The sequence below is a fragment of the Podarcis raffonei genome, chromosome 11 (genome assembly GCF_027172205.1).
Source record: "Podarcis raffonei isolate rPodRaf1 chromosome 11, rPodRaf1.pri, whole genome shotgun sequence".
Lineage (NCBI taxonomy): Eukaryota > Metazoa > Chordata > Lepidosauria > Squamata > Lacertidae > Podarcis > Podarcis raffonei.
The window spans coordinates 9,037,681-9,055,183 of NC_070612.1; the positions used below are offsets into that span (position 1 = coordinate 9,037,681).

The following is a 17,503-nucleotide window of genomic DNA, read 5'->3' on the forward strand; positions in this document are numbered from 1 at the left end:
GATTCTATGATTCTAAGGTAGGCGAAAACGAAATGTCCAGTGCCAATTTTCCAAGTGGAAAAATTCCTACCAGGCCCCTTGGACAACCAAGGTGACCAACCGAAGTCCATAGCAAGGCCATTGCCTAACGTGCAAAATAGGGAGGGAGGGAGGGAGGGTCATTGAGGAAGCGAGCCAAAGAGGAAGTCCTCCGGCTCGCTCCTCAGTTTAAACGGCCCCGGCCACACACCCCCAGTCAGCGGATTGGCTGGCCGGGCTCTGACATGGCCAGGATCCCCTGGCAATGGTGGGGAGTGGGTGGCCACGCGGTCCACTGCAACTCCTCCCCACTGGGAAGTGGAGCGGATTTATGGAAGCAGCTGTGGGGAGGGAGTGTGGGAAATGGCGTGCTGGGTTGGGGTTAAGCACCTCCCCCATCTGCTTTTCTCTAAACTGTCTCCTCCAGATATTGCCCAATCCTAGTTTGAGAATTTACACCTCAATAGACACATATAAAAGGGACGTGGGTGCTGCTGTGGGTTAAACCACAGAGCTTAGGACTTGCGTTGCTCGGTCCCTGCTCCTGCCAACCTAGCAGTTCGAAAGCACATCAAAGTGCAAGTAGATAAATAGGTACCACTCCGGCGGGAAGGTAAACGGCGTTTCCGTGTGCTGCTCTGGTTTGCCAGAAGCGGCTTAGTCATGCTGGCCACATGACCCGGAAGCTGTCTGAGGACAAACGCTGGCTCCCTCAGCCTATAGAGCGAGATGAGCGTGCAACTCCAGAGTCGGTCACAACTGGACCTAATGGTCAGGGGTCCCTTTACCTTTACCTAGACACATATATGATTGTGAGGTAAAGTTGTCATCCTAACCACACTTATCACACAGTACTGAACACAGAAGTAGTTGCTTCTTTTCCAAGCGACATGCTTAAGACTGTGCTGCAAAAAGGTTTTTAAAACTGATTAATCTAAGAGATTAATCAACTAAACATCGCAGCCTCATTAGCAATCCTCTCGCTAGAGAATGAACAAGGGACTCTTTTGCAGCTAGACATCAACCTTTCCTCCAGGAGTGGAGGCGACAGCAAACAAGGACTAATGAGGCCAGAATGACTGCGTGGATGAATCTTGGGAACCAACGTGCATCCGCAATGCTTCATGGTTTACTAACTCCCAGCTAGATCCTCTAAACATCTGTGCAGCGCAAAATAAGGCAGAAACCTATCAAATCCTATTAGAGGCTCAAAAGCCAAGGTCTATTAACAATGTGGCCTTATTTTCTTTTTTTCTAAATAAAAAAGGGAAATGGTGATTTGCTATTGTTGTTGCACATGTCTGCATAGCAAAAGAAAGACATTTCTAGTATTTGTTAAGTGCTATCCAAAAAGGTAAAGGTAAAGGACCCCTGGATGGTTAAATCCAGTCAAAGGTGACTATGGGGTTGTGGCACTCATCTCACTTTTCAGGCCAAGGGAGCCAGCATTTGTCCACAGACAGCTCAGGTCATGTGGCCAACAGGACAAAACCACTTCTGGCTCGACGGAACACTGTGACAGAAACCAGAGCAGCACACAGAAACACCATTTACCTTCCCACCACAACGGTACCTATTTATCTACTTGCACTGGCATGCTTTCGAACTGCTAGGTTGGCAGGAGCTGGGACAGAGCAACGGGAGCTCATTGTTGTCGTGGGGATTCAAACCTCCAACCTTCTGATCGGCAAGCCCAAGAGGCTCAGTGGTTTAAACCACTTCACCACCCATGTCCTGCTATCCAAAGTAGGACTTCCGTATAGGAAGACACTGCACTCTGCAGCAAGAACATTTGATAACGGGAGCATAATGAATAAATCTGAGAATTTAGTTTTGGCTTTTAGGAAAAATAGTTTCCAGTTCTCATGCTTGTGAAGGCATGCTTAAGGTGACTGGGTGATGTTGAGCAATGATATCTCAGAAGCTGGACAATGAGCTGAGCAGGATATCCACGCAACTGTCCAATGGTGGGACAACAGAGTCCTACACAAGCATTTTGCCCCACCTTCTGATTGACTAAAAGAAGCAAACAAGACCCCATGACCTGCAATTCCCTGGGGAATGAATACACGCAGAGACCGACAGTATTTGGTTTATGGATTCAAATAGGCCACAACTTCACTGGTTACAGATGTGAGTGGTTTGGGACAGGAAGTGGGTGAAGCCAGACTATATCACTCCAGTCCATTTGCTGGGAGTTGCATCTAAGGGCAATCCATCATTTGGAGGAACTCTATGACCTACATCAAATGGAGGGGTCCCCATTGGGGGAATGGTATGGCCCTAGCCCCCATCAGGGCATTGGAGAGAAGCCACTCCCCCTCGATCCCTTTAACTGTGGGGTGTAAGAATCAGGTGCAGTCAAACAAAACATGGCTAGAGTAAACATGAAGATTATGTCAGTCCTCCAGCTGGAACTTCCTGCTTTCCAGGACTGAGACAAAACTTCCTATGTGTAACTTGAGATGGGTGTGGCCTCTCCTGAAGTAGAAAGAACCAAAACCACAGACTGGCAACCATCTTGTCTCTCTTGTCTCTATCGATGCCATCTTAATGACAGCACTACTAAAATGCACCCTTGGCTCCAGGCCAAGAGAAAAAAAGGGGGGCTTTCTCCCATAAGGAGATAGTCACCACATTTAAACTATGTTCTAACCTTTTAAGTATGCCTTCTGCGAACCTTTGTGTGACCAGATGATTACTTGTGAGTAAATGTTTTATAGTTTACAGAAGACTGTGCAGTGTCTTATTTTAGGAGGGATTAAATGGGGAAAATACCAGGAAATATTTACAGAGACTCTAACGAGTCTGAGCAAGCTATCTGCTGCGCGTGTGTTTAAATAAAAGGGGAATGTTAACTCTGCTGATTTTGTTGAACTTGTAAAGACAAGTTGGGATAGGATATCTTAGACAATATATCCTCCCCCGCATCCCTAAACATACCCACATTAACAGGATACCCTTAATGAGTAGGGGCAGACGAAGGCTACAACCTCCCCTCCAGCCAGACAAAGGCTTACCCAATGCCTAACCTCACAACGTTGTGACGATTGCTATGAAGTAGGCGAAAACCAAATGGCTGGTGCCAATTTGCCAAGGCTAGCCACCTCTGCCCTATGAAAAGATCATCATGGTCCTTCTGCTGCCAATCTTGCCCCTGCAACTTAGAGCTACAGAGAACTCTTGGGTGTGCCTTAGAAAGCACCATCAGAGTACAGGGAGGGAGGCCCAACACATTCTGAATCAAGTCTTCACCCTCTAATAAACCCAAGGAATAACATTTTGCAGCACGGAGGAGTTCCATGGTAGTTCCTCAGGGTCTCCTCAGCAGGTAAGTCAACATGGTTCCATGGCAGACCTACATTTTGGGGCCCCTGAAGCTTGAACTGTCATGGGAGCCCCTTCACTACCAGCAATGGGGTCTGGGTAACCACTGTTATCTTCTTCAATGGGGTTGTTCCATGACTGATCACTACACCTTAACAACATCTGTGCTACTGACTCTCAGACTATGGGACTGTTGAAATATGTACAACAAAAAGTTGTTGTGGCTCAAATTGGGTCTACTAGACCCAGAGGTATAGCATGGGGAGGCCAGGGGGCCGTGGCCCCGAGTACACATTTTTGAGGGGGTGCAATCAGGCACGGAGCCCTGGCAGTTGAGGCACGGCAGCAGGCGGGTTGGTTTAGTAGGCAGGTGGATTGAGGCAGCGGTAGAGGAGGCTGATGGAGGCAGGCTCTGTTCATCCTCTGCATGTGTCCCCACCCCAGCTGCCCAGTCCACCAGGGGAGTGCAACACTTTCCTCACACCAGGCATCAACAACCCATGCTACACCACTGACTAACATGCTACACCACTGACTAAACCCAATATTTTTAAGCAGTGTGTACTAAAGTCACTTCTGAGACCCTCCAGGATTAGGAGCCCTGAAGCTTAAGATTCATCAGTTTCACTGTAAACCAAGCATGCAAATAATGATAAGGATGATGATGATGATGATGATGATGATGATGATATAATATATATCCTACCCATCTGGCTGGGTTGCCCCAGCCACATGTCAGTGTTCAAGTGTTAGATAAGGATGCAAGTTCATGGAAACAATAAGCTCTTGCTTATCACAGGGGATTGATCTTGCCCCCATAGTGCAATCTCTCCTGCTGGTTTTTTACCTTATGTAGATGCCAGCCAGCAAATGGGCTCCTCTTCTCGTGCCATATCCGGATCTTGTACAAATTGCCCAGATCTGGGAGCTCAATCTGCAGGAAACATGCGTAAAACACATCAGTGGTGGCCTTTTTCTACTACAGGCACAATCTGGGGGAAGATCAGGCCCCCGGGGGAAATAAAACTGGAGATACACAAGAACAGCAAAATCCATTAGGGGTATTTTCTGTGCAAGCTTTGGTGGAGCCAAAAGCTTGTTGCACAAGAACAACAAGGGGCACGATTCTTCTCCGGTTCAGATTAAATCTGAACCAGAGAAGAACGCAGGCATCATAATTTTCACCTTGTATTTAAGGCAAGAATTTGTCACACGTTCAGCATTCTGAGTCAATGAAGCTCCAACATAGCTGACATCTCCAATAAGTTTGCTATTTCCTTCCTTTTATAAGGGCTATTAAACCCTTTCACATAAACCACAAGGAATTGACTGGCTATTCTTCTGTGCCATTTAACCAGCACTAACTGCAAACAGGGAGCATCTGGGCTGATTCCCAGATTAACATGGCAGTAAACACAAGTCTGTTTGGAGCACACGTGGCGGACAGGAAGACATACCATGAATTTGTCCGTTTGTCCAGCTTCAAAGTTATCAGAGTTATTGTCCAGCTTCATTTCGTCGGACTTTCCTTTGTCACCGTAAACCTGGAGGAAGATGGGGGCGTCTGTCCCTGCGCCCTTAATATCACTTGTCCATATCCACAGGGACCAAGGGTTTTCTTATAAAACAAAAGGTTCTGAATCACTGAATTAGAATAGTGAAAGCTGGTGATAAGGAAAAACAAAGAAGGAAACCAAACCAAACCACCAGAGATGAATAGAGAGGTCCTTTTTTATAAAGCACGTGCCCAGTGCCTTGAACACCAGTTGTGTTGTGAAGATGTTCAACAGGGGAATCTCTTCTCATAGCCTGGAGATGCAGCAATGTGAATCACTTTGCAAACAATCCATGAAAACCTTCTCTTCCATTTCAGCTCAACATCGCACTCATGCTAGCCCCAATCCATTGCTTCCACTTGCGTATGTGAATTTCCCTTGCCTCCCAAGAGCAAAAGGGTCTGATCTCATGCAACACGGCACTTTCACAAAGTGGACTGTAATGTTGTGAGTCTGGACCTGGGAGCAAGTGTGCAGTCAGGTAACTGGTGAGTTGAGACACTGGACTTAATGGTCTCATTGCAGAGCAGGGACTTGCCTTTACATACAGTGGCATAGCGCGGGGGGTGCAGAGGGGCCGGCCGCACCGGGCGCAACATCTGGGGGTTAGGGTTAGGGGGCGCAAATCCACGTGTTAGGGGGCGCAAATTACTTGCCTTGCCCCGGGTGCTGACAACCCATGCTACGCCACTGTTTACATAGTAATTTGGGTGACTTCAAAATGTGAAAATCCAGTCCTGCTGTCTTTAGGGTCCCTCCCATTCATTTTTCCTGAGTAGGGCCCTGATCTTCTGCCTCAAAATCCCACCCAAAAGCCATGACTGCCAGCAGACAGCCAGTGTCAAATCCTGGCTCAGCTATAAAGCTCTCTGAGGAACGCTCCTCACTAAGGTGTCAACCGGGGTCTGATCTTTACTACTTAAGACTCACAAGATGGAATGTTTCCCCATAGAAAAAAAACGAGAGAAATCCTTGCATATATAGTGTGTCAGGCACAGGGAGTTTTTTCTAGAAAAAGAGGTGCTGGAAATTACTGCCCTTTTTTTAGGGGGGAGCATCTAGCCAAAGGGGAGATCGCCCCTTCTCTTCTTACACCAATTAATAATAATAATAATAATAATAATAATAATAATAATAATAATAATAGGCTGGAGGGGCCCTGAAATTGTGGTACAGTCCCTACCTTATGGGGTTATTGTGAGGATAAAGCAGGATAGCCCATATACATCACCCTGAGGCCAGCACCCCCAAACTCAGCCATCCAAATGTTTTTGGGACTACAACTCCCATCATCCCTAGCTAACAGGACCAGTGGTCAGGGATGATGGGAATTGTAGTCCCAAAACATCTGGAGGGCCGAGGTTGAGAATGCCTGCCCTGAGGTCACCGGAGAAAAGTTGCAGATACGCACGGCTGTGATGACTGGCAACAACTGTGCAAATATCCAGCACTCTTCATGGCAACACACCACCGGTTTGAGGAAAAATCCTGAGCCGCTAAACCAGAAAGCATATCCTTTCCGAAGCAGGCGAGGGAGATGACAATACAAGTTTATCCCGTTGTATGGCAGCGAAAGGTCACCAATTACTCAAGGGCACTGCTTCCTCCCCGTTTAATATACAACATCCACAAAGGGATTACGCTGTCAATAGCAGTCAGGGTCGATAATATGGCAGTTTAAAGGTCATAAATGCTTTCGCAGAATGGACTGCGCTGCAGAGATAAAGTGGCTGTCACATTAAGCGATGTTCGCTGTAATGAGCGCGGCTGCAATGGAATCGCTCCTTAAACGGGACAAACCGTTCGCCACAGAGGCGTCTTGATCATGCAGCCCCTTAACTAATTTTATAAGCATTCATTGCACTGATGTGATGTGGACTGGAGGAGGGACAATGTAAATTCTCCCCACCAGTTATGAACCTTATGCAGCAATTTGTCCCCAAAGGATCTGGAGGACAGCAGACACCCTGGAGCCAGTGGGGATTGAGAACATACTTGGAATCTTCTATTTAGCAGGTTGGGCACTCGAGCACTGATGGCTATCACTCATGTGGCAGAGAGTTCCATAGTTTTGAAGGGGGAAGGAATGGGTTTCTGTGCAGTCAGTTTGAAACTGACCCAAAATCCCCATTTTTCCTCCTCCAAGGAAGCATTTCTAAAATGCTCTAACCTGAGCTCTTGAGCCAAAACCCAGCTGTATAAACAAGTGCTCAAAGCTCTCTCCCTTATCAGTCCGTGACGGCAATGAGTGGCCTTGCCAGTTCCAGTAGAGCAGGGATGACGCGTCTGGGTCTTATCTTACATCCTGACCACAAAGACTGCAAAGATGCATAGACCTTGTCAAGTCTGACAAGAGACCCGGGAACGGCGCCAAGAGTTGGTGACCTCCTGCCCCAAGATAAGAGTATAGGAACAGGAACAACCTTTTATGGTTAAGAGTACAGGAAGGAATACCCTTTTATGGTTAAGAGTACCAGAGCAGGAACATATGTGATGTCAACCTGCGTGTATAAGCTGACATGGCTGGATTCCTGGGGAAGGGGGGAGAGGGTGCCTGGAGGATATATATACTGCATGAAATCTCTCATTTCTTTGGACTTGCTGTGAACTGACCACGCAAGTGCCTTCTGCTATCCGGAGAGCAGAATAAACTCTTTCTCTGAAGCAACCTCGGTGTCATTTGACTTCCTTTCTCCCTCCCGGGAGCAAAGCAGACCCCACCAGTCGGTAAAGTCTAATCAGGCTAGAGTTTAACTACATGAGGCGTGAAGAAGTATTTTCTTTCATCTGTCCTGAATCTTGCAACATCCAGCTTCCTGAGATGTTCAGGTGTTCTGGTTTCATGGAAGGGGGAGAAAACCTTTTCTCTCTCCACTTCCTCCATGTCACACATGATTTTATAAAGTCGTAGCTTGTCAACTCTTACTCACATTATCTCTAAACTAAAAAGGCCATTTTTTGACTTGTTTTTTTACTCAGACCAGTGGCTTCCCCCCCCCCCCAGGTAAAAAATAGGAGGTGCCAGGACTCACATATTGACAACACTGCTGCGGATGCCAATATAAAATGGCTGCCATAGGAGGAAAAAGAAGAAGACGAATTTTTGGTTCTCTGTACCGAGAAAGAATTGTCAGCAGAAAAAAACAACCCTGAGTGCTCCCAAGGGCAGGAGGGTTTTCAAATAATGATGGATGGCCTTCAAGCTTTGCTCTTTCGCACTTACTTTTCAGCCTCTTCTTACGCAGCGAGACCATTTCGTACAGCTCCCGTTCCACCAGTCCATCACCGTCATCCTCATCCAGCCACTTCCCACACGGGAAGGTCTGTTCGATACCAGTAAACGGACAATACACCACCACCTGGAAGGGGAAAGGGAGCGCCGGAATAGACCATCCATTTTTCCATTGCCCACACCCTCCTAGTGAGACATAATGCATTCACGAACACAGAGAAGCCAGCTCCCAGGGGCCAAGCATTGGAAACACGCCTGGGAAGGCTGCCAACTTCCCAAGACTCTGGGGTGTCTCTCTGGTGGTCATTCTCTGGCTATAAATCTCCCTCAGTCCAGAGAGACCAGTAATAAGCGACCCCTCCTTCCTAATAGGAGTACGCTCGTCTTCTGGCATATCATAGCAGAAGAAAGAGTCAATCGTAGTTCTAAAACTACTTTATTTTACAGTCTATATACGCAGAATCCATCAGCATGTCTGTGCTCTCTCAGGACCAGTATAGAACAGCATCACAAACAGAAGTGAAACTAAACTTCCAACTTCCAACAGTACTGAGACTTCCTGTCTCACGCTCTCTCAGACACTCACATGATATACACAAAACATAGTGCTACTCCTGGAGCAGCACGGATGGATAAAAATCCTAACTCCAAGGTCCTTTCAGTCCCCGCAATAAAATATTTGAGGGGGCCCCCAAATTTAATGGGCATTGACATTCAAATGGTGTGTGTGTGCCCCATGTCACATGATTGATTATGTGTGCCCGGGCTTACCGTATTTTTCGCTCTATAGGAGGCACCAGAACATAGGACGCACCTTGTTTTAGAGGGGGAGAACAAGAAAAAAACATCTCCCCCTCTCTGCACAGCGCCCCTTCAGCGAAGCAGCAGGAGAAACGGAACCCCTTCCATTTCTCCTCCCGCTTAGCTGAAGGGGCACTGCGCCTTAGCTGAAGGGGCACTTACCCTTCAGCGAAAGGAACCCGAAGCCTCCGGAGAGCAGCAGGAGCTCCTGCCACGCTCCGGAGGCTCCAGGCGGCTATCTTTGAAGCCTGGAGACTGAGAGGGGTCGGTGCACACATAGGGAGCTATCTTATACAGAGTCAGACCTCTGCTCCATCTAGCTCACAATTGTCTACACTGACTCAGCCATGAGATGCTTCCAGCCCTACTGGGAGACACCAGCACTTGAACTCGAGACCTATTGAAGACAAGACAGATGTTCCACCACCGAGCTGAGTTCCTTTGCAGTATTTTTTTTAATGCATTCCTCATGAAAATCCTTCATCATTTTAGTGCAAATTTCTCCTGATACAATTTTGCCTAACATACACATTTTTGCCCTGAAATATCCCCTGAAGCAATGCATTTTATGGACACTCTACTTGGCTGGAGAACAGCACTTCAGAGAGGTGCAAATTTTCAAAGGATGGCTGTGTTTTGGTTCCCACATGATTTCAGGAAATGCTAATTACGTAGTTAGGTTAGCCTACAAATGTGGACTGAATTGAATTTATCCGCTGTCTCTATTCCTTCAAATATTTGGAGCTATCACACCACACACACCCTTCCTAAAACAAGCCACCCATCCCTCTCCTGTTCCTCCTATCCCTTCCGAGCACAATTCAAAGTGTTGGTGCTGACCTTTAAAGCCCTAAATGGCCTCAGTCCTGTATACCTGAAGAAGCATCTCCATCCCCATCATCCAGCCCGGACACTGAGGTCCAGCGCCGAGGGCCTTCTAGCAGTTCCCTCGCTGCAAGAAGTGAGGTTACAGGAAACCAGGCAGAGGGCCTTCTCGGTGGTGGCGCCTGCCCTGAGGAATGCCCTCCCAGCAGATGTCAAGGCAATAAACAACTATTTTACTTTTAAAAGACAACTGAAGGCGGCCCTGTTGAGGGAAGTTTTTAATGTCTGATGTTGTATTGTTTTTAATATTTTGTTGGAAGCCGCCCAGAGTGGCTGGGGAAACCCAGCCAGATGGGCGGGGTATAAATAATAAATTATTATTATTATATATAACTGAACTGCAAAACCGCAATGTCCACAAATCGCAGGATGACACAGCTCTTGGGTTTGATCCGGAATCTGCTGCCTCTGCCTAGAAATTAAGGCAAACCTGCCACAAATGACCTCCACATCCCTTCTGCACAACTGTAAGAGTGACTGAAAAGGTGGAGAGGGAATGCTGTCCCCCAATCTTGCATCTGCAGAGCAGCCCGGGTGCCTAATGAGCACACAATTGATTTCTGCATAAGTTTCAGTGCCGCATGGCATATATTAGGTGAAATCAGATTTGCGGGACGCATTATTGCATTGTATCGACTGGCTAACCTGACAGCAGCATCACTGAAGCAAGAGCTGAAACATCCTTCAAGCCTTCCAAGTCACTCTGGTCAGACCACAAATAGGGGGAAAGTGACTGGACAGCTGTCCAAAGGCTTGAAGTGACCCATCCTCACCTTCTCGCAGTACCAGCCACAGCCGACACCTGCATTGTCGTGTCCAATAGAGACGCGGCTCAAGGGACTCAGGAGAGCAGCTATCTCCACGTTGAAAAGATCGGTCCTGGCACGTTCAAACTCGCCTCCTTCCAGGAAGACCTTCCCGCTGTTCTTCAGCCCTTTGGAGCCATGCATGACCATGTGGATTTTGGAGTTCGTGCCGGCCCCTCTGATGTCCCCAGTCACCACAGCCACATTGTAGACAATTCCTGGATGGTGGGAGATGGGAGAAGATGCAGGGAGGGAGATGAGGAACCACCACAGTGGAAGTCTTGGTGTCTGCTCTTTCAGCAACACTTTTTACAGGGGAAGTGGAGGAAGTTGCCAGGCCAAGGGCCACATTCCTTCCTGGGAAGGCTTCTGGAGGCCACATGCCAAAGGTGGGTGGGGTCAGAGGCAGAGCAATGCCTGCTAACTTTACCTTTGCGCTCTACGTGGGGCTACCTTTGAAGGTGACCCGGAAACTGCAATTAATCCAGAATGCGGCAGCTAGACTGGTGACTGGGAGCGGCCGCCAAGACCACATAACACAGGTCTTGAAAGACCTACACTGGCTCCCAGTACATTTCCGAGCACAATTCAAAGTCTTGGTGCTGATCTTGAAAGCCCTAAACGGCCTCAGCCCAGTATGCCTGAAGGAGCGTCTCCACCCCCATCGTTCAGCCCGGACACTGAGATCCAGTGCCAAGGGCCTTCTGGCAGTTCCCTCATTGAGAGAAGTGAGGTTACAGGGAAATAGACAGAGGGCATTCTTGGTAGTGGCACCCGTCCTGTGGAAAGCCCTCCCATCAGATGTCAAGGAAATAAGCAACTATCTGAAGACATCTGAAGGCAGCCCTGTTTAGGGAAGCTTTTAATATTTAATGCTGTATTGTTTTTAACACTCAATTGGGAGCTACCCAGAGTGGCTGGGGAAACTCAGCCAGATGGGCGGGGTATAAATAATAAATTATTATTAGTATTATTAGTATTATTATAGGTAGGTTTCTACCCACATTCGTACACCCATCTCTATACGGGCAAGGAAGAGGTATTGTTAGAGTTCAAGAGCACATTCCACTCAGCCAGGGTTCAATCCTTACTCAGGGTCAAGGAGCTGTCAAGCAAGCTGAGTCAAACACAGGGAAGCGTACACATGGCAGGCACAGAATGCAATTCACTCTTTATTAACAGAAAATAACAGTGCAGCAGAGTCCTCTGGTTCATCCAGCTGAGACACTTCTGAAACTGACCAGTATCTCCACCCTTCCCCTCTAGCCTAGGGTTACCAGACGTCCCCATTTCCCAGGGGCAGTCCCCGGATTTGCAAATTTGTCCCCGGACAAATTCCATCCCCGGAATGTCCCCGGATTTCATCTAATGTCCCCGGGAAACATGGTGGCAGCAGCAGTAGCAGCCCGGAGCCAGCCTGGTAGCGCAGTTGGCTCTGGCTGGCTTCAAGAGCTGGCCGCTGCCGTGGTGCCTGCCATTTTGCCTCGCTGGAAGTCCCCATATGATATGTTGTGCACAAGACACATCATATCGGGACTCGGAATAGGGGCTGAAGACACAGTGCTGGGTGCTGGCGCCGGGCAAGAGCTGCGCAGGGTTGTTGAGCTGCGTGGGGTTGGTGCGCCACTGCAACTTGGCACTCAGCTCACCGTCAGCACCGCTGCCTAAGGCAGTCAGCTCGGGCTCAACCTCTGGGTGGTGCTTGGGCGGCTGTGGCTGCTGCTCGGCTTCGCCACTGTGCTCCTTGACTTGCAAGCAGCGGCTCAGCTTGTTGGCATGCCATGGCGCGGATGGGGGGCCACTGGACAATGCCTGCGCAGGAGACGCCCAGACAGGCGAACAGGGCAGCAGCTAGAGGAGGGGGGTTCTGCTAATGCTTACTCCCGAGTAAGCCTGTAGGGGATCGCAGTGCAAGGAGGGAGCGGGAGGGAGGGGGGAAGCATGGCTAGTGCTCCAAGAAAGGCCAGGACCCAGAGGAAGGCCGCGCAACAGAGGAGGCCACAGAAGAGAAGATATTACTTCTTCTTCTTTGATAACTTTCCCCCCCTTTAAAAAAAATAATAATGATTGATTGATTGATCGATCGATTGATTGTGTCCCCGGATTCATTGAAATAAAGCTGGTAACCTTACTCTAGCCTCTCGCTCTGGATCCCTCCCAAGCAGACAAAGGCTACATCAAGGAGGTGGGCTCCTTCTCTAGGCCTGTCTGGCCCATTGCTCAGCACCATGCAAGCAGTCAGAGGGGGAGGAGAGACAGGAGGACTGGGACTGCCCCACTGTTGTGTAGCAGGGACAATCCTGGAGGACCCTCCTTCTCCTGACCCCTCTTGATTGCTCAACCCCCCTGCTTCTAGCACCTCCCAGGTCTTTTCCTCCATCGTCTGCTCCTCAGCGTCCCACCACTACAATCCGGGATCTAAGTGGTCTTCTTCTGTGTCCTCCCTGGGGGGCTCTTGGGCAAGATGCTTGAATGCTCCAACTGCTCTTCCTCATCCAGCCAGTCCTTAAGACTCAGTCATGAACCTCAGTGGGTGACCTCACACCAGCAGCTGCCTCTCAGCCCAACCTTCACCCACAGGGTTGTTGTGAGAATTAAACGAGGAGTCTAGAGAACCATGTAGGCCACCGTGGAGAGAAAAGGGCAGGATACAAATTCAAGAATGGGTGCGTAAATAAAGGGGTCACCAAAGAAACTGTTCACCTGGGGTGCCGGGGAGACCAGTCCTCCTCAAAACCATAATTGGGCTTCAACTAGCACCCAACATCCTTCCAACTGATGTGTAGGTCACACCAACACCATACATCTAAAGCATAGCCAACACACGTTGAAAGCATGCAAGTTCCCCCAAAGAATCTTGGGAACTGTAGTTTCCCCTCAGGGAACTACAATCTCCAGCACCTTTTACAAACTACAATTCCCTTTATTATTATTTTTTTGGGGGGGAAGGTCCATTGTCAGTTTGCATTTCTTGGTACAAAAAGTATTGATCTGATGTGTAGAGATATTTCCTATTCTAATTAATTCAAGAGGGTTTTGGAAGCTTCTGGAAGCTTCTCTGTATGAAAGAAACAAGCAGAAGGTTCCTGGTGTTTGGGTTATTCCTTCAGAGAAGCTGAGCACAGCTGGTTTAAACTGGTTCTCTTATCTCTTCTGTCAAGGTCATGCTGACTATAAAAGTAGGGCCAGAAGGAGCCTGGGTTTCATTTTCTATCTCTTTTTCTTCTGGTGTAGTGTTGTGTGAACAGTACGCTTAGTGTTAAGGTTTAGATTTATTTTGAGTTATTGTAAGTTTGAGTTAAGTTACGTCTGCTGCAAATGGATTTTTTATGGACAGGGCCAATCCTGAATGTATTGGATTTGTGACACATTATGCTCATTTGCCTTCAGTAGCAGTAAAGCTCTGCTGGATGAAATACAATTGCCTCTGGTCTATTTTTTGGGAATCCGGCAATGTGTTTTAAGTTTTTACTCTGCTAAGTATACATTAGACAAACCTAGACAGCATCTTAAAAAGCAGAGACATCACCTTGCCAACAAAGGTCCGTATAGTTAAAGCTATGGTTTTCCCAGTAGTGATGTATGGAAGTGAGAGCTGGACCATATAGAAGGCTGATCACCGAAGAATTGATGCTTTTGAATTATGGTGCTGGAGGAGACTCTTGAGAGTCCCATGGACTGCAAGAAGATCAGACCTATCCATTCTGAAGGAAATCAGCCCTGAGTGCTCACTAGAAGGACAGATCCTGAAGCTGAGGCTCCAATACTTTGGCCACCTCATGAAAAGAGAAGACTCCCTGGAAAAGACCCTGATGTTGGGAAAGATGGAGGGCACAAGGAGAAGGGGATGACAGAGGATGAGATGGTTGGACAGTGTTCTCAAAGCTACAAACATGAGTCTGACCAAACTGCTGGAGGCAGTGGAAGACAGGAGTGCCTGGCGTGCTCTGGTCCATGGAGTCACGAAGAGTCGGACACAACTAAACGACTAAACAACAACAACAACAACAACAGCAACTATACATTGGAATCTACTCTGGATCAATACTGAGTAGAATTCCATGACAGTCTTGTGCTTTAAATGTGTGAATCCTCCGAGGCTGATTTTGCAGCAGAGCTCGGGGCTAACGATAGCAGCTGCAACTACCAGCCGCAACTGGGGTTTAAGTAAAATCCAGGCACTAGGCTTGTCCTTGCAGGGGTTTCTGTTGTTTCAAGGCTGCCTGCCGCGTACTGTAAATACGGTAGTTTTCCTTCCGCAAAGATTTCACCTTGTTAAATTGCATATAACATTGAAAAGCCCACGGCAGGAGGTCTTAACAGTGATAGCCTCTATTGCACACTAGCGGGAAAAGACCTGAGTAGCAGTTCAACGATGGCAAAAGCCGCATGATGACACTAAGCAGGTTGAATAAATAATGCTCAGTGCAGAGATGCTCGTCTTTCGGGAGGGAGGGAAATGCACCCATCCTGGGAGAGAGCCGAAGGAAGCACACTCAGCCTGGTGTTTCCAAAGCCATGCGTTTAAAAGGAGGGAGGAAATCTGTATTTAAACATCTAGGATCTCATTTTCAAATATGCTGCCCAGCAGAAGCTGAAAGCTTAGAAGGGCTGCCTTCAGGGGGAATGAAGGACTGGGGTGCATTAGTGGGGGGAAGCAACCTACAAGGTAATGTTCAGTAGAAACCCCAGTGAAATTCAGGACAGGTTTCTGTCTGCATCTCCAGATCTGCTAGCTGGCCTGATGTAAGTGCCTTTCCCCCATTGATGGAGCTTTTCGTGGCCCTGCTTCTCTTTCCAGTGTGGTGTAGTGGTTAAGAGTGGTGGACTCGTAATCTGGTGAACCAGGTTCGCTTCCCCGCTCCTCCACATGCAGCTGCTGGGTGACCTTGGGCCAATCACACTTCTTTGAAGTCTCTCAGCCCCACTCCCCTCACAGAGTGTTTGTTGTGGGGGAGGAAGGGAAAGGAGATTGTGAGCCGCTTTGTGACTCCTGAAGGGGAGTGAAAGGCGGGATATCAAATCCAAACTCTTCTTCTTCTTCCTGCTCTTTTAAATGTGGCAGCCCATTTCTAATGTGCCACACCCCCTCTACAGCCATATCTGGGACTGGTCCCACAACACTTCCTCAAGATTCCCAATGTGCCCACTGGCTCAAAACGGTTGACTCAGAATCACCTCACCTCTTCTGATTCTGAATCCAATTGGATCCACCCTTTGCCTTGCTGGATGGAAGAACAGGAAGGAGAAGGAGAAGATTCGTTTTTCTGCTTAGAATAGCAATGCTAGCAAGTCTACATAAAGCCATGTGGGAAAGTTCTAATATCCATTGTGGCCTTCTGCCAAGACACTTAAGCCCTTATTTTATCAAAGGGTGAGAAGGCATTTTTTTGCTGGAGCTCTCATTACTACTACTACTACTACTAATAATAATAATAATAATAATAATAATAAATTTTTATTTATACCCCGCCCTCACCAGCCAGAGCCGGGCTCAGGGCGGCTAACACCCTTTTCTCAAAGGGTGAGAAGGCATTTCTTTGCTGGAGCTCTCATTACTACTACTACTACTACTAATAATAATAATAATAATAATAATAATAAATTTTTATTTATACCTCGCCCTCCCCAGCCAGAGCCGGGCTCAGGGCGGCTGACACTAGTAAAATTACAATAAAAACATAATAGGGGAAGAAGAAAAAACAATTTAAAATACAGGTTAAAATACAATTTAAAAAGCAGCCTCATTTTAATAATAGCCCATAGATCAAAACCATAAGGGGAGGGAAACATAAGGGTCAGACTGAGTCCAAACCAAAGGCCAGGCGGAACAGCTCTGTTTTGCAGGCCCTGCAGAAAGACATCAGGTCCCGCAGGGCCCTAGTCTCTTGTGACAAACGTTCCACCAAGTCGGGGCCAGTACTAAAAAGGCCCTGGCCCTGGTTGAGACCAACCTAACTACATTGCGACTTTGGACCTCCAAAGTGTTGTCATTTGTGGACCTTAAGGTCCTCCGCGGGGCATACCAGGAGAGGCGGTCCTGTAGGTACATGGGTCCTAGGCCGCATAGGACTTTAAAGGTCCAAACCAGCACCTTAAACCCAACCTTGTACTCCACCGGGAGCCAGTGGTAAAGCACTGGATGAATGTGATCCTGTGGCAAGGACCCTGTAAGGAGCCTCGCCGTGGCATTCTGCAGACAGACGATTGTGGGTAAAAGCAGGGTGCAGGGTCAGGATTGGCACCCAGGAGTTGGAGAAGGAAGATACGGCTTGCTCATTTCCCCCCTCAGCCAAGAATCCAAAGCATAAAACCGATGGGTGTGGAGCACACCAGCAACAGCTTGTCCACCCGTTGCTCAAATCAATAATTAAGCCATTCCGAAAGGGTGCCGCACACGAGGGAGGCTGTGACTCTGCTAGAAGAAGCCTGGATAAAGCAGCCGCCCCCCAGCATGCCCGCTGCTGCCCAGATGCCTTGAGGCCTGGAATATTGTTTGATGGCCTGTTCCCCCCCACCCCTGCCCTTCTCCCCAGGGGTTCTTGTTGGAAATACACTAAAAAGGATATACCAAGAGCTCAGGCCACAAGTTTCAATATAAGGAATAATTCCTACTCGAGAGTTGAAAAGAAAAACGTGTATATTCTGCTAAGAATAACAGTTTGAAGCTAATAGTAAATTAAACACAACGTGTAAGTACGATAGTTTTAAGGTAAAACGTTTAAGTACAGGAATAATGTAGTTTCAAATATGCAGTGATATAGTATAAAGGTACATAAAATACCAGTACACAACAATTATTTTGTACAAGTCTCAATGGCAGTCAAAAGGAGTCCATATTATATAGAATCAGAATAGAGAATAAAGAATCAAATAGG

The 17,503-nt window shown here is 47.7% G+C and overlaps 1 protein-coding gene across 1 annotated transcript in view; it reads right to left on the reverse strand.

Annotated features, from left to right (window-relative positions):
* Nucleotides 1-17,503, reverse strand: part of LOXHD1 (lipoxygenase homology PLAT domains 1) — a 197,999-nt gene that overhangs the window by 121,291 nt on the left and 59,205 nt on the right. The window contains exons 8-11 of the mRNA XM_053407585.1: nucleotides 10,593-10,843; nucleotides 8,125-8,260; nucleotides 4,803-4,963; nucleotides 4,193-4,279 (exon numbers count right to left, since the gene is read on the reverse strand). Coding sequence (XP_053263560.1) covers nucleotides 4,193-4,279; nucleotides 4,803-4,963; nucleotides 8,125-8,260; nucleotides 10,593-10,843 — 635 coding nt within the window. The remainder of the gene's footprint in view (nucleotides 1-4,192; nucleotides 4,280-4,802; nucleotides 4,964-8,124; nucleotides 8,261-10,592; nucleotides 10,844-17,503) is intronic.